The 26,136-nt window shown below is 39.0% G+C and overlaps 2 protein-coding genes across 3 annotated transcripts; one reads left to right on the forward strand and one right to left on the reverse strand.

The window, feature by feature from the left end:
- Nucleotides 1-1,582: 1,582 nt before the first annotated feature.
- Nucleotides 1,583-13,983, reverse strand: LOC140228562 (NFU1 iron-sulfur cluster scaffold homolog, mitochondrial-like). 2 transcript variants are annotated; one of them, XM_072308795.1, is made up of 7 exons: nucleotides 13,390-13,983; nucleotides 8,709-8,830; nucleotides 7,934-8,069; nucleotides 7,117-7,301; nucleotides 6,558-6,661; nucleotides 5,800-5,934; nucleotides 1,583-5,196 (listed from the first exon to the last, which is right to left on the reverse strand). In XM_072308795.1, the coding sequence occupies exons 3-7, from the start codon at nucleotides 8,059-8,061 to the stop codon at nucleotides 5,125-5,127; spliced, it is 624 nt and encodes a 207-aa protein (XP_072164896.1). In that variant the 5' UTR covers nucleotides 8,062-8,069; nucleotides 8,709-8,830; nucleotides 13,390-13,983; the 3' UTR covers nucleotides 1,583-5,124. The 2 variants fall into 2 exon arrangements, with proteins under 2 accessions (XP_072164896.1, XP_072164895.1); XM_072308794.1 differs by lacking the exon at nucleotides 13,390-13,983 and adding an exon at nucleotides 10,384-10,543.
- On the forward strand, nucleotides 12,934-26,136 carry LOC140228561 (histone acetyltransferase KAT8-like). The gene is made up of 10 exons (XM_072308793.1): nucleotides 12,934-13,134; nucleotides 15,642-15,719; nucleotides 16,563-16,726; nucleotides 17,349-17,402; nucleotides 18,115-18,279; nucleotides 18,695-18,784; nucleotides 19,041-19,181; nucleotides 22,340-22,433; nucleotides 23,043-23,193; nucleotides 23,846-26,136. Exons 1-10 carry the CDS (start codon nucleotides 12,939-12,941, stop codon nucleotides 24,075-24,077), a joined length of 1,365 nt encoding a protein of 454 aa, XP_072164894.1. The 5' UTR covers nucleotides 12,934-12,938; the 3' UTR covers nucleotides 24,078-26,136.

Raw genomic sequence — 26,136 nt, forward strand, 5'->3', positions numbered from 1 at the left:
AATATGATTATGTATGAAGAAAATAATTTTACTGAAATGTCAGCATTGCTATAAAGGCTGATTGATATAGACTTGTACATAGAAGTGGACATTCTGTAAATGGAGTCATTGTTTTAGAATTATTGTTCAATGAATACCTTGAAACGAGTCGCATCTAAATAATCGGAGGCCTTTGTGAATAATGAAATAACTTTGTATATCTTGCTTAGTATACACTACTGTACAAACGTTTTTGTACTGCAGTGATTGAATTGTAATCATTGTTCATTATATTTTTTTCAACTAGTCAGCTTTGTTATTTTTCACATGATGCCTGTAATATGATTGTTTTCTCCATGTGTTCATTCTTACAATGGCAAATACATGTATGTGCTCTTTTATTTGTTAGATAACACACAGACTTTAAACTTGCCATTATTGAAATTTTAAAACAAGCAAACAAGTTTACAGGGTCAAGAATGGCTATTCCAAAGCCACTTCTCACCACTATTGTCTAGACTATATTTCTGCATTTCAAGTCTGAAGCCAAAATATTTAAACATCAGTTTAGGCACTTTGGTTTGTAGATCTTGTGCATGAGCAAACATGGCGGTCATAGTATTATATGTGCATAGTGATGATTATGTGTTCAATGCCAATACATGTATGCACATGATTAGCGTTCATGTTACAACAGTCTCTAAAGATAGTCCATAATGACCCCCCCCCCCAAAAAAAAAAAAAAAAAAAAAAGTTATGAAATAAATGAATAAGAAATGTGATTTTCTTGAGCAATATTCAAAAGCAGTGGAACATTTCCAGCACCAGCTTGCTATAAAGAACAGTAAGTCTGCAGTGATTCTATCAAAGACAGACAAGTGTTTTTAGTTAGGGTAGAACCTTGTTATAATGAGCTGCTATGGACCAGTAAAATTTCCTTGTTGTATCAGGTACTTGTATTTCGTTTTAGCGAGAATGAAAACAAAAGAATATAAAAGGGACATGAAAACTGAAATTTTACCTTGTTCTGTCAATTATCTTGCTATGTTTTGGTTATGGTCCCACCATTAGTCTTGATCATTACTCCAGCACTAAGAGTCTGACCATTGATGAGCTCTTGGATCACATGTGTATATTTTATTTTGAAGTGCACTGTACTACTTGTACCAAACCCTCACTAACCAACATGAATGTGTAGTTTTCTTGAATGAATGAAGAAAGTCTTCTTTTTTATTCAGGGCTATGAAACCAAGTTCCAATGGCCAAATATCAGTAGTATTGTGTTTATGGGCATGGAAGTCGTAAGGGCAAGCAGTGTGTCAAGTGTACCTCTTTCATCACTGTCCTATCATGTAAATTTTTCTAATCTTGTACAGAAATGCATAGTTGTTCATGTACAAATGTATTCATGTAAATCTCAACAGTAAATATGTATAAAGATCAAATATTCAAACACATTTTTTTTTTTTGTGTGTGTGTACCGTGTGTGTTAATTGTGAGCTGTACAAAGGTTACCCATTCTATCCAATTGCAGAGAAATCATTTCCATGGTAAGCAGATTCTGTATCACTGCTTGAAAAAAGTGCATTGGAATTCTAGAACATTTCACATTTGGGTACAACAGATATGTTTATTTCATGACAGAAGTTAAATCATTGAGCTTGTACAGTTTTGGTGAGAGCATCAGGAATTTCAAACACATCTTTCGATCTTGTTCTTATACAGTGATATATGGAGATGATTATAAACAATGCGGTGCTTTGTCATGTGCAACTTGAAGTTTGTAACTGCAATATATCACTTAATTTTTGCCCTTATAATCTTTCAACTATCAAGTGGAAAAAAAAAAAATGTCCATCCATGAATTATAGTGACAGTATGCTGGACAAGCTGGTGACTGCAGCTACAGTGAAAACAAACAAACACAGTTTTCTTTGTTGTCCTATTCATAGGACTTTCAAACTACATTAAATGTTATCTTCCAATAGGCTACACATCAGTATTTGTAACCATCGTGTTATACTCTGAGAAAATATCATTTGGACAAATGTAGGTATACTTTGAATATTGGATGTATTGGATCTATAGCATTCACATTAGTGCTGCTGATTGATTTGTCTGAACACACGCACACACACTTTCTCCGACTGATCACTGGCCAATGGTGGGCAAGCAAGATGGCCGATTTATGATCGTTTGGATAGATGCAGGTACCAAGGTACACTTTATTTATTGGACAGCAATTAGTACTGCTGATTTGTCTGAACACACACATACAGCTGTACACACACAGAGACAGGCAGACACACACACTTTCTCCGGCTGATCACAGGCTACTGGTGGGCTAGCAAGATGGCCGATTTATGATAACAAAAAAAAAAAAAAATCACCCTGTGCTTCACATCACTTTTGCCACTCAAGTTTTATCCATTGATATTGTACTAATTAATATCTTGATACTCAGAATCAACTTTTCATTCAAATTAACTTCTGGTTTACCAACACAAAACCACTTGCTTCTATTTTTTATTTCAACATTAAGATTGCCACTTAGCTGCTGAAAAGAAATGAAGATCAGTCGGGCCCCATTTCATAAAAGATGTTAGGATGGCAACTCTTGCTGGAATGGCAACTTCCAATAGCAACAGCCAATCAGGAAGCTGGATTCTTGTCACTGCCATGACAATTGCCATTCCAGCAAGAGTTGCTATCATATCAACTTTATATGAAATGGGGCCCTGATGTAAACCGCCATAGTAACATAAATCAGGTAGTCCTCTGTGTTTGTGAATGCTTTTACAGTGCGTATCTAGCTGGACAAGTAATCACCCAAGGCTTTAGCCGGCCTGTCTAACCTCAAACGTAACTGCAACAACCTACAGCATTCTAATGTCAACTACTGTTTCCCAACTCCCAGATGGTAGCAGAAATGGATTTTGTTCATAGTACTGCACTTGTAACATGTCACATATGTATCCAACAATGACATTATGGGAAAGTTTTTACTGCGGTATCTGTTAGTGCATTACAAGTACATGTAAATGTAAGTGGCGTGATTTGTACGATGGTAACAAATGACACGTTCTTCGTCAGTTTTCAGGAACGACAGAGAAAAGCACACTCAACAAGAAGGCTTTATGTGAATACCTTAGATCAGGCTTGTCAATGTGTATGTATTTTAAATGGCGGTTGGGCAAGGGGATTGATGAATTTAAAATGAGGCTTATTTTCTCCTATCCCTGTACATTGTACTCGTCACTGCATGCATTTTTATGTATAATAGAAACCCCTCACTGCACATAATTTATTTAAGCTATGAATTGATTATACAACGGTAATACACCATTTACATTTCAATAATCTATACAATGTATATCCAAGGATGTCGATTCATGAGAGAAATATTACAGCTGTCTTAAAATGCACCCAATATTTGCATGTTGGGATATAATCAAAGCACATGGTATAGATCGTGAAAAGTCATATCTTGACAATTGGGCCCATTTTTACAACGCAATGCCTTGGCATTTCTACAGTGAAAGAGATCAACTTATAAAATGCTGAGCATGTCGGATACCATACTGAAGTGACAACTCGCATGTCTAGTGGAAGCAGTAGTTGACTCAGTACAGACAAAAGAAAGACAACCATGTTTTATGAAATGCACTGACCCAAGGTACAGGGACGAGTTAAATTTGTGCGTAAAAACCTTACGTCATATGTACCCTTTTCAACTGTACACAAGAGCCATGAACTTACAAACGAAGCACTAATGCCCACATAAAAAGGCAAATATAGTAAAATTTTCAGAGTGAGAATGACTTGGATATAATTTGTCGCATGCCCTGCAGAAGGGTACTACGGCTTGCTTGCTCAAAAACTAAAAAGAAATTGTGGTATCATCTTATGAAAGGTATCATCTTATGAAAAAGCTTTCATAGACCTGTTGAATTATATCACACACCAAAATTTGATTTGAGGGTTTAAATTTCATGCTAGAGCTCTTCTGCCAAGCAGGCAACATTTTACAGTACTCATTTATTTTGTGAAATTTTCTCAATGAGACCCATTATGAAAACAAACACATGCACTTACATAATTCCCAAAGTAACTTAGTCTCTGATAAAATTTCATCTATTTACATGTACAAGTGTAATGTACAAGAGCCAGCTTGAATAAGACTTGCACACTGCTTGTCTTTCTGGCTTTATTTTACAAATACAGAATCTTCAGATTATAACTCTTAGAGCCACTGATGTATTAGCACAGTTGAGCTCAAATACATATATTCTTGGTGTGAATGTGTACAATGATGGCAGATTTTAAATGGCTTAACATTGCAATACATGTACCATTATTGCGACTATAGGGAGTCATTATCTGGTTCATTTCATAACAACAGATCATTCTTCATTCATGGAGACATAAAAGTTGATGAGAAAATGAAAAGCCACCCTGAAATCTTGAAAAACAAAACAAAAACATGCTACATGAAATATTTCTATTCACCATACAATGTATAGATCATCATATTGCTCATTTTATGATTGGGATATGGGTTAACAGTAAAAAAGAAAAAGAACAAGAAAAAAGAACAATTGTGCTTCCCACTTCCAAGGATGCTCACCATGGACCCAACATCGGTTACTTGCATTTGGCACACTTAAACATCGATTAAACGGGCAAGTGATACACTGTGCTTGGTTATTTCGCAGCAATAGATAGGTTCACTGTGCCTTTACAATGATAGTTGTCCTTGCAACTAGATGGCTTATCAAAGAGACTTGAGCGACGTAGCCACACTTGATGCATGCTAACTGGATTCCATGTGTTGAAATGGAATTCAGTAAGAGTGGGTGAATTGAGTACCGATAGCACCTTACGTTACGGGGTACCGCCAAGAAATATATCCATAAAAGTGAATACACTGCTCATATGACCATTTGAGCAGCAATAGCAGCAATATTGGAGAAGCATGCGCTCATGTCTGTCCAGCAAAATAAAAGAGAGGCTACATTTTTGATCCTCCAGTGGACCAATCACACACCTTTTAACCTTCCAGGCAAGAATAGAAGCTGTGAAATGAGTGTCCTCACATCAAGATCACCATCAGATGCACAGCTTGCTCTCAGGGTCCAGGGCATTTCAAGCATCCCCAATCCTCTCTTCCAAATTTTTCAGCTGAGCAGTAGAAACTTCATCCTGTTCATCCTCAACCTGCAAACAAAAATAATGGGATAAGACATATGGTGACTTTAAGACACATCCATGCATACATACCTCTTCACACATCCCAAATATTTACAATGAGTTACTCTACACTGTAACAATTATGCCAGCCTACCATGTAAAAATGTTAGCTTTTATTTTCCTAAATCATCATCAAACAACTACATCTAAAACATCTTGGGGGGACAAAAGAGATATCAAAGAAAGCTAGTTATGCATGCATTACATTGACCATTTGACTCTCAGATAAGGTAATTTCCATGGTTAAATGCTAAGTACATCCAGTTCCTACATGTAACAAGTTAAAATCTTAATGTTTCTGCTCTATACATGTATCATGCAGCTGAGCCCCAACCTAGAGAGAAAGAGAGAGAGAAACAAAATCCCTGCAACACACTGTGCCATATAAACATCTGTGATTCATTTTCAAAATGATATTCTTCAACAAGTTTTTGGTGGACTGCTTTTATTTTCACTAATGTTGAAAAAAAAAGAAGAAAATTTGTCTTGCGTAGTATGTGTGAACAGTGGCAAATAAAATCAATTTTGAACATCTGTTTGCGAATGCAACTTCTATGCATGAAATCGTACCTGTTCCACCTCGACGACCTCTGGGACGTAGAACTGCAGCATGTTCTGGACCCCATGCTTGAGGGTGACGATGGAGCTTGGGCAGCTAGTACAGGCTCCCTGCAGCTTGAGTTTCACCACACCATTCTCAAATCCCTGAAAGATACAGGGAGAGGAACACTTTTGAGTTACAGTTTAATACAACTGTGCATCATGGGAATGATGCAGAGACTCCAATCCCAAGCATCTCAACAGGTTACTCTACCATCTAGACCCTCCAGCAAACTGGAGACTCTGATATCATTCCGTGAACATGCACACAATGTGATGTGTGCTACCATGAGCACGTAGCATGATGTTTCTTGTGGCCGGAGTCCTGTGCCCAATTAAGGGTCTGGGAAGCTCTAGAGTTAAAAGATGCTTTTTGAATTTTTAGCAGGAGAAAATACATCTTTAAGGAGAAGACACACTGCTAGGGTGGGAGAAAATTACCTTAATGCGGGAGAGTTGGAGGCTTCGATAATGTATGTGGCTTGACATTCATCATGCCATTTTTGAACCAGTGTAATGTAGGGGATGAAAACATTACCACCAGACAATGCAGAAAAAACAAACAACCACAAAAAAAAAAAAAAAAAAAAAAAACATGTTGCAGGCCATTAACTCTCAACAAACCATGGCATATTGAAGTAGAACAAAACAAAATTGACTTAATTGAGCTCTAGAAGTGAGCAAATAGTTTTCCATTCAAGTTACAAAGCTACTCCTATTAAACTTACCATGAACACAATATCCCCACCATCTTCCTGCACAGTTGGCCTTATTCTAGTATCCAACAGTTCCTTGATCATCATGACTGTTTCGTCGTCATCTTCTTGAATTTCTGCAAATAGATTGAACATTTTCTTGTTAAAATGACATAGGTGTTCACATTCCGAGGTAAAGACAAAATGTCATAGCTAAAATGTACATGAATTATGAAAGAATTTAAACATGCTATCTTATTAAGCATTGTCATATTAATTCTAGTTTCTATAATGGCATTAGCCTAAAATGCCCATGCTGTAGTTAGTCAGTAAAAAGTGTCTACAACTATATGAATCATACATGAGCACAAGTTGAAGCACTCAAAAAGTTTAGAAGGGTTTATTTGATAAGATAAACAAAATCATGTACAAATCATTTTTTTAAGCAAAATCAATCTTCAATTAGGTGTTATAATCATACATTACCAAATCAATCTTTCGGAAAAGTCAGAGTGAAATGACATTGGTCTGCAAGACTACAGGCATCACTCTGTTAACTGAAATGACCCCAAAATGTGGCTTCCTCACACACCTGTATCGGCGGGGGCTTTGTCATCTGTGAGTATGGGCACACCGGAGGCAAAGAAGTCCATGATGGTTGCATACACCTCAGGCTTTAAAACCTTCCATTCCACATTGTCGTCATCGACTTTTGTCACTGTGATGAAGTCTGGCCCCAAGAAGACGCCTTTCACTCCCTCGATTCTGAACAACTGCCTATTTTTAGAAAGCAGAGTCAGAGTCACAGAGCATAGTAATCGTCTCACATTAAGAGCTCTAAACTTCAAACACATGTCGTGGGTAATAACCCCTCAAGATATCGCAGAGATTTGCGTCAGGTTTCCAAGACACATATGGAAAAAATCAAACAACACATACGATGGCAGATTTTGGGCAAAATGCTATGATTTCAGAATGTATTCAACTGTATCTATGAGACCTAAAAAGCCCCTGTACCTTATCACACATTTCTGGCAATGAGGGTATATAAGTCTTTGCACTTTAATAGTATTCATCATTAAAACACAAAGGAGAAAGAAATACATCTTAGGTTATCTAGACTCTCCATGATACACAAAAATGAACATCAAATACTGTAAATACTGTGTTCAGACACCCAGAAAAACTACAATTTCTATCAAGAACTTCATTACACAAAAACTGTTTTCTAGTAAGACTTGCATGAGTGTCTTTAACTGTACACAGACATAACTGTATCGGGATATGTCTTATGCAAACAGCATATGTCATATTAAAGACAGTAACATTCATAAAAACTAATGCTACATGAAGCTATAAAGTCAATTATTGTATTTCCGAATTGCTTGCCATGATATTGAGATGCATACCTTGCAAGTGGAGAACCATGTGCAGTCATAGCACTGGGGAAGTCCATGGTTCCAGACCCAAGCACCTCCACCCCGGGCAGAAACTTGAGACTGTTGGGGTTTGGTGTGTCCTGTGTCTGGATGAACATACTTCGTGCTGGTGTATGAGGATAAAACAAAATATCTTCTGAAAATGTTTGAATGCTGTTAGAATTCAGGACATCACAAATGTCATCTCCATTTTTTTGACATGTATTTATTGACTTTCCAATGATTGGAGTACAGTATACCACAAATCAATCATAAATCACAATGGTTACAAATGATCACAGTATGGAAGTTAAACAGTTAAGATTAAAAAGAAAAAGAAAAGTTCCAACAATCTCATGTGACACACTGGGGTCAAGGAGTTATGGGATCCAAGGCCTACTTTATTACACACTGCAAGGGTCTACCACACATAAATGGGGGAAAAACAAGGAATGGCTTTAAGGTGATCTAGAAGAAGACAGCTGTAACTTGTAACTGGAGAGAAGAAATGACACATGATGTGGTATATGAAATGAATTATACACTTACAACAACAACAACAACAACAACAAAAAGGATGTAATGCGATCACTATTATACACAGACCACCTACATATATATTCTATATATCAAAGAGAGGTAGAAACAATTGAGCTAACTTCCATACACTTAGTTCAGCACTACTTCTAATCTCCCTCCTAGCAAGAGTCTGCTACCAGATTACCAAACCTTGACATGTCTTCTTTTTTTCTTTTTTTTTAAATACCTGGTTGCAATCTCGACAAAATGTTATTTCTGCCTGCAGCTTGGCTCAGGAGATGTTTACTGGCCGATGCCTCAGCTAGCCCATTGGATGATGCCAGGACATGATGTGCTTGCTTTGTGAGGCTGAGGAAAAAAACAAAACAAAACAAAACACATAATCACCATAACAACAACTAGGATCAGATACATTGAAATTCTAATCTGCATTTTCCAAATGATGGAAAACTCTACAGTAATCATTCTCATTTATTTTTCTTCACAAAAACATGCTTCTTCCCTATTTTTCCGAATACCCAGTAGTGATAAACACTGATACCGGAAATGGTCACTGTAGCCAACTAAAATAACTCCACAAAATCTATTTTGTGACATTTTTTTTTAATTCTGAAAGAACAACAGAATTAAAAGACATGCACATACACATGGTGTGGTAATAAGAGTGGATAGAAATACAAAGATGTTGCACATAACTTACAGACACAGATTCAGAAAATTATTTACATGTGGGCAAGACGGAATATTCACTACATTAATATCATCTAAAAATAAATAGCCCTTTATATGTACAGATCTATGAATGACTTTAAGTTTGCAACTGATTGACAAATTGCCCTACATCGATGTATTGGCTTTAAGTTTATTTTCCTTATTCACGATTATAGTTTTCAATTTAAAACAGGGAAACAAACTGCATCTAAAAGAAAAAAGTGCACAAGTTGATCTGGTGGCCTACATGTAGTACTGGTCTATAAACACTACAGTCAACACATACACATGTATGATTTTATGAATACATATTAAGAATATTTATTTGAAACATTTTCTTTTTCAAGAAATCAACTTTCAACATTTAGGCCCCCTATCTATGGTTTTATTGAGTCATACTCATTAATATACCATGGTGGTAGTCAAAATATCATTGGAATACTTGATCGCACATTGACATCAGCATATCATTATTTCAACACACACACATACACACACACACACGCACACACACATACACACACACACACACACACACACACACAATATAATCACATGTGCATCCAAGGAGGTACATTATTCCTGATCATTGGGTGTATAGAGGCGACGCCCTTTAGCTTTACAGGAGCTACCTCCTTGCCCTTTTTGGTGCAACCTTTCTACTGACCACTGACTGTGTACTACTGGCCATATGGCACGGCATGGGCCTGGCAGCAGTTAGAATCTAGACCCTCGTGCAGAGCTATTATATTATCAATACATTTGTTAATATTAGCATTCAAGACAAGGGCCTAAATTCACTACGTCCCACACACTGCCACTGGCCCACACCAGGTCACTGGACTGCACTGGGCCACAGCTTACCTCTAAAACAAGGCCAAGCAAGGACAAGGTTGATAAAATGGCTAAATCACTACAGTCAAACGGAAATAATGGCGCCGAAAGAATATCATGTTTTAACCGAAGTAATTTAGTAGTTGTTGACTAATCAACAGACAAAACAAAATTATCACAAGAACTTGAAGATGGCTGTTATCGTTGGACAGGCGGACGCGGACCACCATCCCAGCAATGCAATGACGTATTTAATACGCAACACTCCATTTTTTCTCACCGGGATCCCTATGTGCGGGACTAAAGCAAGTGCATGTAAGACGAAAAAGTGAACAGATCAGAGAGATACGACTTACCAAACGCTATTCACACGAGATGCTACAGCCGTGAGCCTCGTGTTGATTCTGAATAGTCCTATGAAAGGTCTTACGACAGACATTTTGCAGGAGAAGCGGTTAAATTTCTTGTTTTCTGGTTGTTCGCGCTGCGCGCTGTATGTAGTCTGTTGGTAATTAACCCTTGTTGGTCGTAAACTAAAGGAGTCTGTGGAAAAGACTATGCACCACTAAACTGGCCGTGTACCACTGCCTAGCTGCGGGCAGCTGCTCCGCACACAGTCAACCTATCTTAGCGGTCAAGTGTCCACAGCGGCCACCTGTATAGGTCTATATGGCCACAAGCCACCACATAGGCCTACCCACATACCACAAAAGCCATGTTTACAAAACTCTGTCTATAGTGGTCATCTGCCTCATATAACGGCCACTTTATCGTCTCCCTTGGTTGGCCGAGCAACAGATAGGTATACTTCAACTATATTCCCTGGAGCTTTTACTGATGCACTTCATAAATACATTGCTATTTATACGCAAAATATGGCATCGGGCTCTGATGTGTACCCCCCCCCCCCCCCCCCCCGCACGCACACTTTTGACAAAGAATAAAAACCAATAGGGGAGAGTGGGGTGAACTGGGACGCGGGAGAAGTGGGACCTCTCATATCTCAAAAAGTTTTGAAGTAATCAGCTTTCAAGTCTTATCACCTGTTATAAATAGGCATAACACATCAGAGTACAAGCATATGCCTGCCCTGCAACAGCTCTGCGGGAAAGTTAATTTAACAATTTTGAATATTTTTTTTCGGACACTTTTTTGTAGTTTTTTTTTTTTCAGTCAATGTGAAGTATTTTCTGAATTCAACTTTATAGGTCTTATGAATTCCAATTATTCACACAAAAAGATTTTGCAAAAGAAAAATAGCTAAATTGCACGTGATGATATAGGCTCCATTATGAATTTTTGGGGGTTCTGGGGTGAACTGGGACAGCATCACTGCCCCACTTCTCCCTGTATTCAAAGTTATGATAAATATATCAAAGCTTTTCTTATTATTTTCTTTAAATTCTGGATGTTTTTGATGCAACTGTCTCTGATGGACCACAACGGATATATCACGTTTTGCGATGAAACTCTTGCATGTGTAAATATTCAAACACACACAAATAGGGCCTACGTACACACACACACACACACACACACACACACAAACACACACACACACACACACACACACACACACACACACACTCTCTCTCTCTCTCTCTCTCTCACACACACACACACACACATATATATATTATGCTTGTAATATTGTTTAGACTAAACTAATGTTTGTCCCACCTCACCCAAACCAATGTCCCACTTCTCCGAGGGGGTGGCCCTCTTCACCCCGATCAGAAGCATTTTTTTAATCGATAATAGGCCTACTTAACACTGAGACTTTTAGGAATATGCGAAGTAACAACCCATCACGTGGCATGATATAGCATTAGTAGTGTTTGGGCCATAGACATGAGAACCCCATTCTAAATATCAGAAAAGTTAGGAGGGAAATCATCAAATCACAATTTTTGTCTCACTTCTCCCCACTCTGATGCACGCTTTTACGCATGCTCAGAACATGTTTTTGCCTTTGCACGTCCCCGTCGCGGAAATCTAAATAGTGGACCTTTTTATAACATACCCCTCCCTTTAAAGATAATGTGTGGGAGGGGTATACGTTCAAACGTAAAAATCAATGAATGACTTTTTTTTTCGGGGGGGGGGGGTAGTTTGGTTTGACGTCGGGGCCTACCTAGCATCATCAACCATATGAAGAAAGCGACGAAGATGGCGGATGTGGGGGAAGAAGTTTCAACCTATTTAATTTGTATAATGGATGTGTTCTTTTTTTTGTTTCAAATAAAAAAAAAGCCCACTCTTATGTTGCATTTTGAAGCTTTGGGAAGAAGTTTCATATGTTATCACCGTTTTATGTTCAGCGGAGCGAACGATCGATACCCTGCTCACCATGCAGGGAGAAGAGGATTCGTTCGAACTCACTGACAACCCTACGCCCTCCCCTTCCCCGCATCATCACCTCAATTATTTGCATAATACTTAGTATGAAGTTGGCCATCATTGTTATCATTCAGGAAAACAAAGGCTGTATGAACCTTTCTTCGTTCGCGTTACTCGTATTCCACAACTTCGGGCTGGTACGTTAATAATTACGAGTAGTCACGTGGGATTGTTTTGGGTGGTGCTACGAGCGCGCGAGCGCTCTATGTACAAAGGTATTGACCTCCAAGTGTAGACTCTAGTCAGAGAGATACCAGTAGTGTAGAGATGAGAGGTGTATCCGCAACACATTAGACGTACATGGTGTCTACAGTACTTGTACTACTAGTACAAAGTAGTAGGTGGTGCCCTTGCGATACACCTACACTTTAGGTACACCATGGATACATTAGTTCTATGGATACTCTGCTACACTCTACACCTGAATGCACCCTACGTACGCACACCGAGATTCGCGCGTGCGTTGCAATCGGAGTCTAGTCGCATCACATCGGAGAAAAGCGCAGCGAAGATGGCGGAACACATGAGAAAATCTACGAATGGGACAATAACACAACAAGATCGCGTAAATTCAAGCGCTCCCGAGTCAGACCCCAAGACAACTTCCAATCAAAATGGTGCCAGCAATGATTCAGATCATGAAAACGATGAAAATGCGCTGAAAATTGGTGATACGTATCTTGTCAAACGCAACGACAACACGTGGCGTAAGTACGAAGCAGGTTTTTTTAACAATGTAACAGACAATGGGCCGAATGGCCCGTCACTGCACTGCCCCTGCACTGCTAACGTTAGTGCTACCTTGGCGTCGCAGAAATACTGTGGTGTGTGTGTACAAGCCCACACGGCATGCAACACGTCGTTCGACGGGTATGGTTGGGTGTTCATAATATCGGACACCTAACGTTTTTCTATCAATAGAAACGTGAAAAATCTCACAATTTGCCTGAAATTTTACTCACGTGTGGAGAAAATACTCCGGATTCACAAGCGCGCACTGAAAATGCGATCTGAGGTACGCGCTCTAGATGGCGGCTTCGAACGCGTGGGGTGTCATTTTTTCAGCACTCAGTTGCCTGGCTCATATCGACCGACCACCCCGCCCTCTATTGACAATACGTATAAAGCGTACTTAAACGCGTTTTTTCGACAAGCTGCTGTTTTTTTCTAGTCGTAATTTTTTTCCCCAATAATATTTGAATATATTTTGAATCCTTCGATATTACTTTTGAAGGACTGTTTGATGAATTTGACTTGATTTTCATTAGGAAACTTTTCATCGTAATTGAAATAAATTAGATGAGTCGGTTTGTTTTTTCACATTCATTTCTCGTTTCTGCATCAACTCGTACGGTCGTAGCGGGCGACAAAATGTTTATGTCATGTGTATGTGTATACGTAACGTGTGTGCACGATCGTACAAGCGGCGGTGACAATTTTGCGGTCAAAATCGTCAAATTTATTACGGAAGGATACTCTACATCTAACAACGAGTCAGCAAAGGTAGGCCTAGTTATATGTAGTTACACGATAAACCTTATTCGATTTTGCTAAATTTCGGTAATTTAGAGGGAATACTTAGTTGTTTTCGCCACATTTTACTCGGTAGCGTAGCCCAGTGAAGAATCGAACACCGTTGCGCGTAGTCCCATGCGTACATTTTCTTTCTGTACGCGCAATGCCATTATAATGCGCGGTCGGTCGTTATGGACCCGGTCGGTGGGTTGGACCCCTACCATACGGTGTGCATGCCATTTAGACAATCTAACTACAGGACCTAAAGTATTCTAGCCAGTTCGTAAGTAGCTCATGTACACATTGGTACAAATGACCTTTCTGTTTTTCTCAGGCACTTCACTCGTTTTGAAAGCGGCATAATGCATAAGCTTGGAATTCATGTTCAAACAAAGAATGAACTTGCGTTTCCTCTGAAATTCTAGTCCGAAAGGTCTGGTACCAGGGTATAACGTTTAGCATGTGTTTAGGATCTCCATTTTAGTTGACCAGACATTTAACACTAGAAAAATCTAACACTATACTAACAGCATGCAGGCATCCATTTCATTGTTTTGTATTAAATGCAATAAAAGCCTATTTCCTTTTATATTGTGAAATACCATTCTTGCTGTCACAGTGTCAGGTGGATGTGCTGGCGCTGGCAAGCACCACCAATCACCATGCACCTTTTAGTATTTAGATAAGGATCACATGAATGATTGTCGCATCACAGATGCTTATCTCAGCTCAGTGAATTTATTTACAAATCAAAGTGCCTGTTGGTACAAATGAACTTTTTCTGCTCATGCACAAAGTGGGCCTTACGAACTGGTCTATTGGATTGCTTGTTTCTACTGGAACAACTCCTAGTCATGTATGCAGACAATTGACAAGTAGTTTGCTTGCTTGTGAAACAAGGTGAAAAATGAGGTTGTGTGTCTACGACTATTTTCTATTTGACAAAAGAGTCGTGTCGTGTCCAACTTCAAAGTTGTGTAGACATTCGACCTCGTTTTTCACACCTTGTCGGTCAAAATTTCTTTAAAAAATTTACTTTTGCAGGGTCTTTTAAAACAAGAGTGCTGAAATTGTGGAAGTTAGAAACATACTTGTACTTTTAAGTTTTAATAGTTTGTCACTAGAACTGGAAACCACATAGACGTCTAATGTTAGATGTCTAGTGTCAGTCTACATCATGCAAAGTAGAAATGGTAGAACAAAATGTGAAATCAATCTTACTTTACAGAAGTTAAAATCATCAAGGAAAACGTTGTGTTGGTTGATCAAGCAATCATGTGCCTTGAATTATTATAGGCCTACACGTCGAAAAGATTGAGCAGTTGCGAAATGGAGTTTAATACATTTTACAAGAATGCAGATGCTTGAAAAAAATCCAGTGCAAGTAGGTTGGTGAAGCAAGAGACTGCAACAGTTTTCCAAATAAAGATGAACTAGAACAAGCAACAGTAAGAAGGAAAAAACAAAACAAAACAAAAAAACAAAAAAAAACAAAAACCAGAAAGTACTTTTAACATTTTCTTAGTAAAATGCATGTCTGTATAAAAGACTGTAATGTAGGCCAAACAAACCTTGGTGCACAGAACAGATCAAGTGCTTGAAGCTTGTCTCTCCTTTTTTTTTTTTTTTAAATTACCCATCCTTAGTGTAAGATGTCTATCCCTTCTAAAATGTAACCTTTGTTATTGTGATATTGCAGATAATGCAGAGATTGTGCAGTCAAGGAAGAATGAACTTGAAGGCGGGAAAAAGGAGTATTACGTACACTACAAAGGACGTGAGTATTCGAGAGTCTTACTCTTAGCCATTCTGCTTGAAAATAGTTTTCTCTTTGCAGGCATTCTTGTCATCCATAGTTGTTGATATGGAAGGCACTGTGTATGGGGGTTATCCATTTTCGAAAGTAGCAGAGGAAATTTCATTCTGCTTTATGGGGCAGGCTGTAATGCTCTTGATTTTTTGTTTTAGTTCTTCACATAATCTGCCTGCGGTTGAAATGAAGATACAAATGTGTTACAATGTCTATGCCATTGATTTCCTTTTGCAACTCAAATACAATGTAAATCTCCTCATGATTGGTCAATGCTTTGAATTTCAAGGTTTCTGTAGACTTTCTGTTCAGATGCTCCACTGTTCCACCATAGTATATTGATCAAGAAGGGAATTCAACATATTTTGTAGAAAAAGCAATTTGAATGATGATAGTTGTCAACTTGTGGTATTTACTGTAATGATGGACACTGCACTTGTATGTTCAATAATTGTAATATATTCACAGCTGAGTGGTTGCTACTCAACTAATATCACAGCAACTATAGATTGTGTGGTTTGTTTGTAAAATGCTCTCTGAAATGGGTGTGCACGGATGTGTGGAGAAATAAGATGAAAATGCTGTAGTGCAACAGTGAAAAATATTTATGAAATTTGTGTGTAAATGGCATATTAGCATTTCTGTAATAACCCCTTGGAAACATCACCACTGTTTATGAATTTCTGTGCATTTCCCCAAGGTTGTTCAGAGTGTCTTCCAAACAGAACAAAGAGAAACTTTGTTTTTGTTGAATGATGTCAGGGAAGTTAGACGAAAGTGATTGATTGTGGATTCTAATTTCTCCTCCAGTCAACCGACGTATGGATGAGTGGATTGGCAAGGAGAAAGTCAACATCCAGCAACTGCCACAGGAAAGGCAGAAGCTGGAGATGGGAGACCTGTTTGATGACTCAGACCGGAAGATCACTCGCAACCAGAAAAGAAAGCATGATGAAATCAATCATGTCCAGAAGGTGATTCTTTTTTTCTCTCTCTATCTCTTTTGCCTTTTTTTTTTTCAGCTTTTGAAAATGTTTTCTGCCTTGGTATATATCTGCTTATGTTGGTAGTCCTTTCTTTTTTTCTCTTTTCTGTTTTGTATATAGGAGGGGGACAGTGTGAGTGTTGTGGATTAGAAATACGTGGTAGTAATTGATCTTGATAAACAATCTCAGTGTCAATTATATTCTGAATACCCCCTTGTTTCCTTAATGTAAACAAATATTTTCATACTGGGCACACGTTCTGACACATTTATAATGCTTGATCATGTTTTGAAATCTGTAAGATGAGGTTAAAGCTTCCTCCTTGATTCCTCCTTTATAGTGTGATTTGACAAGTTTGTGAGGGTAGTGTCAGTTGGCAGTGGATCACAAAAGCAAGTACTAGATTGTCAAGAGCATTGCCACTTACTTGCTTGGGTAAAGATGGTGAGTGAGAAATACGCTGTACACTCATAAGAAATATGAACATTTTAAGTAAGATTAAAATATGTATGAATTTGTACAAACAAATAAGCTGATAATAATGATAGTGTGAAAAAGAAGTAGGCACAAATATTAATTACATGGACAACATCATTTATTTCCTCTGCAGAGTTATGCTGAAATGGATCCAACAACAGCAGCGTTAGAAAGAGAACATGAAGCAGTGAGTAAACCTACCTGCACTGGATCACACGGCATGTTCTCCTGAAGATCTTTCAGACTAGAGATCTACAGGAAGTTTGTGTTGATGTGAACACAGTGATCGAGATGAAAGTTGTGTTGTACTCTAACAATATTTGTATCAAGTAGCAAGTACTTTGTGTAGCTTTGCACCAGTCTGCTAAAAATCCTCTATCAGTGTGTCCACAGCTATGAATGAGGATGGGTTAAGACTCATTCTGAATGTTGCATACAGTAGTTGTAGAAATCAGGTTCTGAATATGTGTCTTGTTTATCCTTACATCTTGACCACAAGTCTGTGCTGAGAAAATGTATGTACGTGTGTTGAGGCCATTTGCCAATAAAGAATCTATGTCTGGGAACTGAACCTTTGTAGATTGAATCTCTGCCTCAAATATTTCCATGTATTAAGCACAGAATTGTCGGAAATATGAACAACTCTTTGTCGTGAAGATAATTGACATTAAAATGGGTTATTTACACCTTTCATTAAATGTATTTTCCCTAACATCCCGCTACAGTTGTGTTTCTTCATGAACTGTGGCTTCTGTGTCAGAACTCTTTGATTCTTCCAGTATTCTTGTGGCACATAAGTACATGTATAGCCACTGGCATAGGGCCACTATTAATTCAAAATCCTGCTCTGTGATTTTTTACATGGGATATATCATATTTCATACTTTTTCTATCCTCAGATTACCAAAGTGAAGTATGTTAACAGGGTCCAGATAGGCAAGTACGAGATTGATGCCTGGTACTTCTCCCCCTTCCCTGAGGACTATGGCAAGCAGCCCAAGCTGTGGATCTGTGAATACTGCTTGAAGTACATGAGGTTCGAGAAGACCTTCAGGAGGCATTTGGTATGTCATTGAACAATACTGGTGTAGTTTACGTGTGTGCATGTGTATTGATGGATAGATATGTGTGCTTGTGTCTTCTTATTTTTTCATTGCAGTTCTACATTCAGTCAGTTGCCACACTTATTCAGGAGTGATTTGGTTACAAGTTTCTTTCATTGTAAGCAGGGCTCCTGATTGTTGTAATAGTGGTCATTTGATCTTTAGAAGTGAGAAATTTGTGGCATGTTCAAAAACGACATGTATTTTGTGATATATTGATACAACAGTTTTGATTACTTGGCATGATGTGGAAGAAAATGTTCTCTTTGATGGGGGAGTGGGAGGGCAAAAAAGTCACTGATACTAATTGGATATGATCCTGATATGTTCCTTAGTGACCTTCTTATGCCAGCTTTGTGTCACCGTCTTTCTTCAGGGTGAATGCACTATGAGGCAGCCTCCAGGTCGAGAGATCTATCGCAGGGGTTCTATCTCAGTGTATGAAGTCAATGGAAAAGACCACAAGGTGAGTTCCTCTCCTGTTCCAAGAGTTTTATTGTGTTAGTTTTATACTGTTTTTTCCATTCCTTGCCTCTTATTCCAAGGTGTAATAGGCCTTTAAAAGATAAAAAGTAAGATGGGATCATTCTTGAGTGTTTGCAGAAATATATACTGCGTAGAGTCACACTGTGTGTCAGGAGGGAGCCGATCTGTGTTGCCAGTCATGAGATATAATTTTTGGACATTTTCTCCTCTATTTCTCCCTCCTACACCCATTGTAGTTATACTGCCAAAACATGTGCTTGCTTGCCAAACTGTTTCTGGACCACAAGACTCTGTACTTTGACGTTGAGCCATTCCTTTTCTACATCCTGACTGAAGTGGACAGGCAGGGTGCCCATCTTGTTGGCTACTTCTCAAAGGTAAGCTTTTGACAGACCTCAACTGACCACCAAAGCTGTATCATGTGTTCCAAGTTAGTAACAGTGGTAATATTTGCCTCTCTTTGTGTATAGTTCAAAATCTTGAAGTTAAGCTCTTTTGAACATTAAAGATAATAAAAAGTTTTGGTACCTCAAAAGTTTCCCTGAATTTCCGTGTTTCAGGTTAAAGTACCTTTCATATAACTAACACTGTGAGACTTACTCGCCCCAAAGTGCTCTCATTTCTTAGTAATCATGCAATAGACCGGTTTACTAATGATATGCATAATGACGTCAACCCCACGCGACCCTAGTGATTGTAACTAAGTCGGGCAAGCGAAATAAGCGCGGACGCGCGCGCCACACTGTTTTTGCATTCACGCGTGTATTGTCTACGATCATTACTCGCTGCGGATAATCGACAACTTTTGTTTGCTATAATCTTGCTTTGAGATGGCGTCAGCTTCAAGTTCTAGCCAAAGGTCGAGCAAGCCATGGAAGAAGCGGACAGTTAAGGAATTAACTGAGTATTTTAGGGATATAGGTGTGAGCACAAGCGGCTACAACAAGGAGAAACTCATCAAACTAGTGCAACTGCCGTAGCCGATTTGGATTTGCCCATTGATCCCGACCTCTCCCGGGCGGACACCGGCCGGTCACTGCGGGAGAAGCTCGCTCTGGTAGGCTGCTCGTTCTCCGATCCTAGCAAGCTCGCTGGGTTTACATCCAACTTCGAGAGTATTCCAGATTTTGGACTCTTTGACGTGTTCAACTACCTGATCATCAATCGGACTGACTATGACTGGAAAAGCTAAAGGGATACAAGTCATTTGAGGACTACCGTCTTTTCGCGGATGGGAGTGTTTCAAGCCTGAAGTTCAATGAGGTTTCGGACACGAGCCCTTTTCGTGTTTTCCTTAGTGAGGTTAGGCCGACAGGACATGCCTCAACAAACCAACGTACCAGACCTGGGTCGTGATGAATAAGTCAACGGGGGAAATAAATGTTGCCTACTGGGAATGTCAGGGAGGTTAGGTCTATCATTGTTTTTGTTTTTAATTTTAGGTCTACGTCTAGATCTACTCTAGATCTAGTCTATATAGGGCTAGGCCCCCTAACTGTTATTGTTAATAGAAAAATAAGTCAAAATCGTCATTCTATTTCATGACATCTAATCAGTCTGAGTCTCAGTCAGTCTGAATCCTTGGAAACATATCGATTATGAGAGATTCGTTGTCTAGTTCAGATTTCACAATCAATCATAATGCTTAAAATCATTGAAGTTTGAAGTGATGCGGTCATACTGTTGTATGTTCCGTAGCAGCAGTGTTTTCCACCCATTTTCAGAACTACTGGAGACAAAATCGAAGCCAAAATTCAATAAAATCGAAAATATAGTCCAAATTGCGTTTGATCACAGCAGAATTTTCCCTCATCTAAGGTTGGGAATTGATTTAGAGCCACACGAAATGCCAGGAGGTAAAGTCGAAGTTGATGCATCGCACACATGTACACAACATACATGTAAGTCTACATGTGGGGACGTGTCGGGGACGGCTGCAGCAGCCGACGTTGCAGGCTCGCATCCTTTGTTTGCCCGAGGTTGCGGCCGTGTGCAAAATTAAAGATCTGTGCATACATTAGTAAACCGGCCTATTAACTGAGACCAGCAGCCCCATACGCATAGCGTAATGGGGCTTCGCATTGTAGCATTCAGGACCATGACAGATTTAGTATCGCGGGTAAATATCAACTTAAAATCCAAAAAATTCTTCAATTTGAAGACTTACCAATTAAGTTGAAGTCTTGAAAACAGGCTTCGGGCAACGTTTTGTTCTGCCAATAGTCCCTTTCTGTTCGAATTGATGACTGAATGTGACTCTGTTGAGAGGACCTTGGGAGAGCTACATACACTGATTACTACGGCCAGCGCATACGCACACATCACATGCGAACAAATTTTAAATCCATGAACGGATAAGATGTTTGTGTGCGCATGCGCTGGCCGTCAATTCAGTGTAGCTCTCCCAAGGTCCTCTCGACCGAGTCACATTCAGTCATCAATTCGAACAGAAAGGGACTATTGGCAAAACCAAACGTTGCCCGAAGCCTGTTTTCAATAGATTTTCTACTTCAACTTAACTGGTAAGTTTTCAAATTGAAGAAATTTTTGGATTTTACGTTGATATTTACCCGCGATACTAAATCTGTCATGATCCTGTAAGCTACAATGCGAAGCCCCATTTAGCTATGCGTATGGGGCTGCTGGTCGCAGTTAGCTACTCAGTATGTGTATGGGGCTGCACGCTGCTGGTCGCAGCTATCATGCAATAATGGTTTCGTACAATACGTGTACTACCTCGCCGCCGTATGGCGGCGGCTCTGATACGAAACCATTATTGCATGATTACTAAGACATGAGAGCACTTTGGGGCGAGTAAGTCTCACAGTGTTAGTTATATGAAAGGTACTTTAACCTGAAATACAAACTAAGACAAGGAAATTCAGGGAAACTTTTGAGGTAATACCAAAACTTTATATTATCTTTAATTATTCCTGGCAAGTAGAATCAGAAGTGCCTCCATTAAAGGCTGTCAGTGCAAAAAAAACACACAAACAAACAAACTAATTGTAGGTATGTGAATGGTCAGAGGAAAAATAATGCTGTAGGAATGTCTGTTTTTTCTCTGTTTGTATTTGTTTGTTTGTTTGTTTATTTGTTTATTTTTAGGGGGGGGGGGGGTAAGCACATGATTTCTTCAGCCAAGATTGCTGTGGAGTAGATTTTTTTCAGTCATGAGGGTAGTTCACAAGCTGTTTTGAACTGCATCTGTGGACTTATTCTTGGATGCATGTGTTCATCATGGTGTATATTGTGAACATGCTTTTGAAGCAAATTGGTGTTTTCTGTCTAAGAGATGCATTTCTTTTACAGGTTATAGGTTGTTTGATTGATTGATATCTACGGTAGTAAAACCAGTGAGATTTGAAGGAAGATCAGATTGTAGAAAAAAAAAAGTTGGTTGACTGAAAGGAGCAGCATGAAAACACAAGACTTTAGCATCTAACCATAACAGTCACCAACAAAAAATTATGGTTTTGATTTTAAAAAAATGATTATGATAATAATTCTGCTATCATGATGTTTCTGATTACAGGAGAAGGAGTCCCCAGATGGCAACAATGTAGCATGTATTCTTACTCTGCCTCCTTACCAGAGGAAGGGATATGGGAAGTTCCTGATTGCATTCAGTAAGTCAAGGTTTTTTTCTCATGGCATGCCGTACCAATTATTACTCAGAATAAATGTCACAGATGCAGAGAAATCTCATGTCAATCATATTGATAAGATGTGTATAAATGATAATTTTTTTTTTTTTGCCTCCGCCATAAAACATTCCAGTAGGCATTATGTTTTCGAGTTGTTTGTCCTTACGTCCGTCTGTAATCGGTTTGTGGATGGGGTAACTTCAGATCTCTTTGAGGTATCCAAATGAAACGTGGCATGTGAATGTTGAGTGGACAAAGCTGTGGCTCTTAACTTGTGGGTGCATGCTCCAAAGGTCAAGGTCAAATTCTAAAATTTGACTGTTTCCCTCATATATCTGCAATACTTTTTTGTGAAACTTACTCAGCATGCACACTCGATCCCCGTCATGGGGACAGTCAGTGTGAGTGTCCTCACTAGGTTTTTGGAGTGGGAAGTCCTGCAAAGTGGAACTTTTCTTGCAATACAGGCACAAGTGTGAACACGGTGTATGTGTATACATAAATATTCTCTAGGGACCCTCTTTGTGCAACTGAACACAGATTCACCGAGTATGTGCTCTGTTTTTTATAATCTCTCATTGTAATCCGCAGGCTACGAACTGTCCAAGCTGGAGAACTCTGTTGGGTCGCCAGAGAAGCCCTTGTCAGATCTGGGCAAGCTCAGCTACCGCAGCTACTGGTCCTGGGTGCTCCTGGAGATTCTCAGGGACTTCAAGGGGACCCTCTCAATTCGAGACCTCAGGTGAGGGACTGTGCCTTTAATGTTGAAGTGCAACATATGCATTCAATCCTGCCAATTATCCTTTGAGGACAGTCATTCCCATGGGCAGTGACCCCCTTGAGCCGTAGCAGTCAACAGGCAGAATATTAATGGAGATTTTTTTTTGTGACAGAATTACAGAGAAGATGTTCATCCCACTAATATTCAATATACGAATGTAATTTATGTGATGGTCTTCCAAGAGATGCCTATGGTGAAGTTTTTGAAGGCAAAAAAATGTTTCAGATCTTTTTTATTTTTATGAAACGTGTCAGGGCTTTGGGCTCTATTCAGATGCCAAATAATGTTGACATTCATAAACGCATTTCATATTAGTTATAAATTGCAATAATTTCCCTCAAAATTGTGATGAATGAATGCTCACGTTAAGTCTTGAACCCCTCCCCTCCATTGAAAGAAAAAGAAGTAAGAAAAAACAACAACCACCACATCCACAAGGGAGTGTGTGTTTAACTGTCCACTTTTATGATGGCAAATAAAGTTTGCTAAATTATTTATGTAGCAAATAGTAAGAACAACATCTGTCAAGATACCGCACACAGTATGCAAACCCTTTGATGGAGGTGCATTGTCCCATTTACTCCTCTCTCTCCATCCACCCCCCAAACTGCAGCCAAATGACCAGCATCACGCAGGCGGACATCATCAGCACGCTGCAGGCACTGAACATGATCAAGTACTGGAAGGGGCAGCATGTCATCTGCGTCACCCCCAAGCTGGTGGAGGAGCACCTGAAGAGTGCCCAGTACAAGCGGCCACGGCTGACCGTGGATGTCAGCTGTCTCCGATGGCAGGCGCCCAAGAAGCCCCAGCTGTACTCGCGGGGCCAGAAGATGAAGAAGTGATGACCAAATCGGAGGGGACAAAAATGATGTGAGCTGGATGTGGCAGTCGTGAAGTTCCTGTTCATTTGATAGTGAGTGGCATCGTGTGGCCTGTGCTCTACTCGTAATGGACTTCCAGGCATATTTTTTTTTTTTAAATGTCCCAGGAATTTTGTCCGTTAGATAGACATGAAAGGGATTGAAGCCTACAGAGATGGTGCATAGAGTATCAATGGCCATCTGAAATGATACAATTCATGGCTTATAGGTGGTCATGAATCCCTGCTGCTCTATGATATCAAACACCATTTGCCATTAACACACTACATAGGATCCATCAGGATATTGAGAGAGGAGAAGTCACATAGTTTGATTTGCGTGAGTTCCAGTAAGTTGTTGGTTGGTATTCAGGAACTTTAGTCTCATTATTGTGTCTCTGTTTTCAAAGTTGTGGAGAGACATAGGAGTGGAATGCTTCATAATCTCATAGGATTCTTTGATCATTAGAAGAGGAAAAGAGTCATTTGATATCCTAGCAAAGCTGTTGGAAGTGACAAACTTCTTTGGCATTCTTGTCTACTTTTTTTCAAAGTCATGAAAAACCTTAAACTGTGTGGAATTTTCATTTGAGAGTTTTGACAAGAGACTGGCATATGGGAAGGCCAGATGCAGATGTGTGTCAACTTTGATGTCAATAGTTGCACACCTCAGAAAAGCATGAGCTGTAAAGAAAACTAGCCATGGTTAGATGTTGGATACAATATGCTGTCAGCAGGAAGATAAGGCAGTTAGTTACAGCTGTGTTACTCGCAAAATGGTGTGTTTATGATGTAAGAGTAAAGACCTCAAAAAGTTGTAGCTTAACAGAATGATGTTTCCGTGTGCTGGGAGAAACGAGAATCAAGTTACGTCAGTGAAGCAAAATGTGTCCATCTCTGAAGTGAGTCAGATCACAGAAATCATTGCTGTATATTGAAAGGCAGAATTTGTATCCGTGAACCCCTTCAATCAGGCACAATTTAACAGTCGTGTGTATCTTGAAGCTGTACTGTACTTGCTTCGAGTTACTTTGTACCAAGTGGTGGGAAATCTTTGAAAGATGTGAAGATACAAATATTGCATATTGTAACTTTACCCCCCCCCCAAAAAAAAAAAAAAAAAACAATCTCATCTTTGGGTGATATTGTTGCACAGGTCATAGCAAACTCTTGTGTTTAATTTTGCACCTGTGCACAAATTAGTTGTGTTCATATTTTGCAAGGTTGATGAGTGGCTGTTGCAGATGTACAGGCTATTGATAGTGCCAAGGTTTAAGAAAACAGCAACAAAAATTATCAGCCTTCAGGCGAAAAGCATCAAAGCAAGGCAGTGGTTTGTTTTGTCACCATTTGCTGGTGGATATTATTTTGTTTATTCATTTTCTTAGCTGTTATGTATTTTTTTAAATCAATTTCATTGACTGTTATTTCATATATTTGTGACCTTGTTTTATTTGTAATACCAGTTTCATGGCCTGTTTGGTCGTAAAGAACTAGAGAAGAAGCCCATCATGAAAGTGTGTGCACTTTGTATATTATTCACATCAATGTCAATACTGAATGTCCTTGAAGAAAATCTACTCGATGAGCACTATGTTGAAAGGTGAAACACAAATATCAGTATTGTGAAGTACATCAAAATTGTAAATGTTTTGTTTGTATTCAGAAGTTATTTATCATGATGATATATGTGTCTTTTATTTTATAATTTTTATGATCAAGTTCTTTTTTGTCATTTTTTTTTAATAGATAGAATGTTTTGGGCTTACTGCTTGTAAATGTATTGAAGACAACCAGGGGTATGCACTCAAACATTTCTTTCCTTCCATGCAAACTTCCCTGTTCATGTGTGAAAACGTAGCTTGAATTTCGTGTGAAGTTAGCGGTAACGTTTTGCTCTTTCCACCATTGTACCATATGTTGCAACTGTTGTGGTGTAAATACCTATAGTGTTATTTTACTATCATGTATATAGTAATCTATGTGAATAGGATGTGAATTATTCAGAAGTGTTAATAAATTCTTTTTTTTTAAAGAAAGTG

This window comes from Diadema setosum, chromosome 5 (assembly GCF_964275005.1).
Source record: "Diadema setosum chromosome 5, eeDiaSeto1, whole genome shotgun sequence".
Lineage (NCBI taxonomy): Eukaryota > Metazoa > Echinodermata > Echinoidea > Diadematoida > Diadematidae > Diadema > Diadema setosum.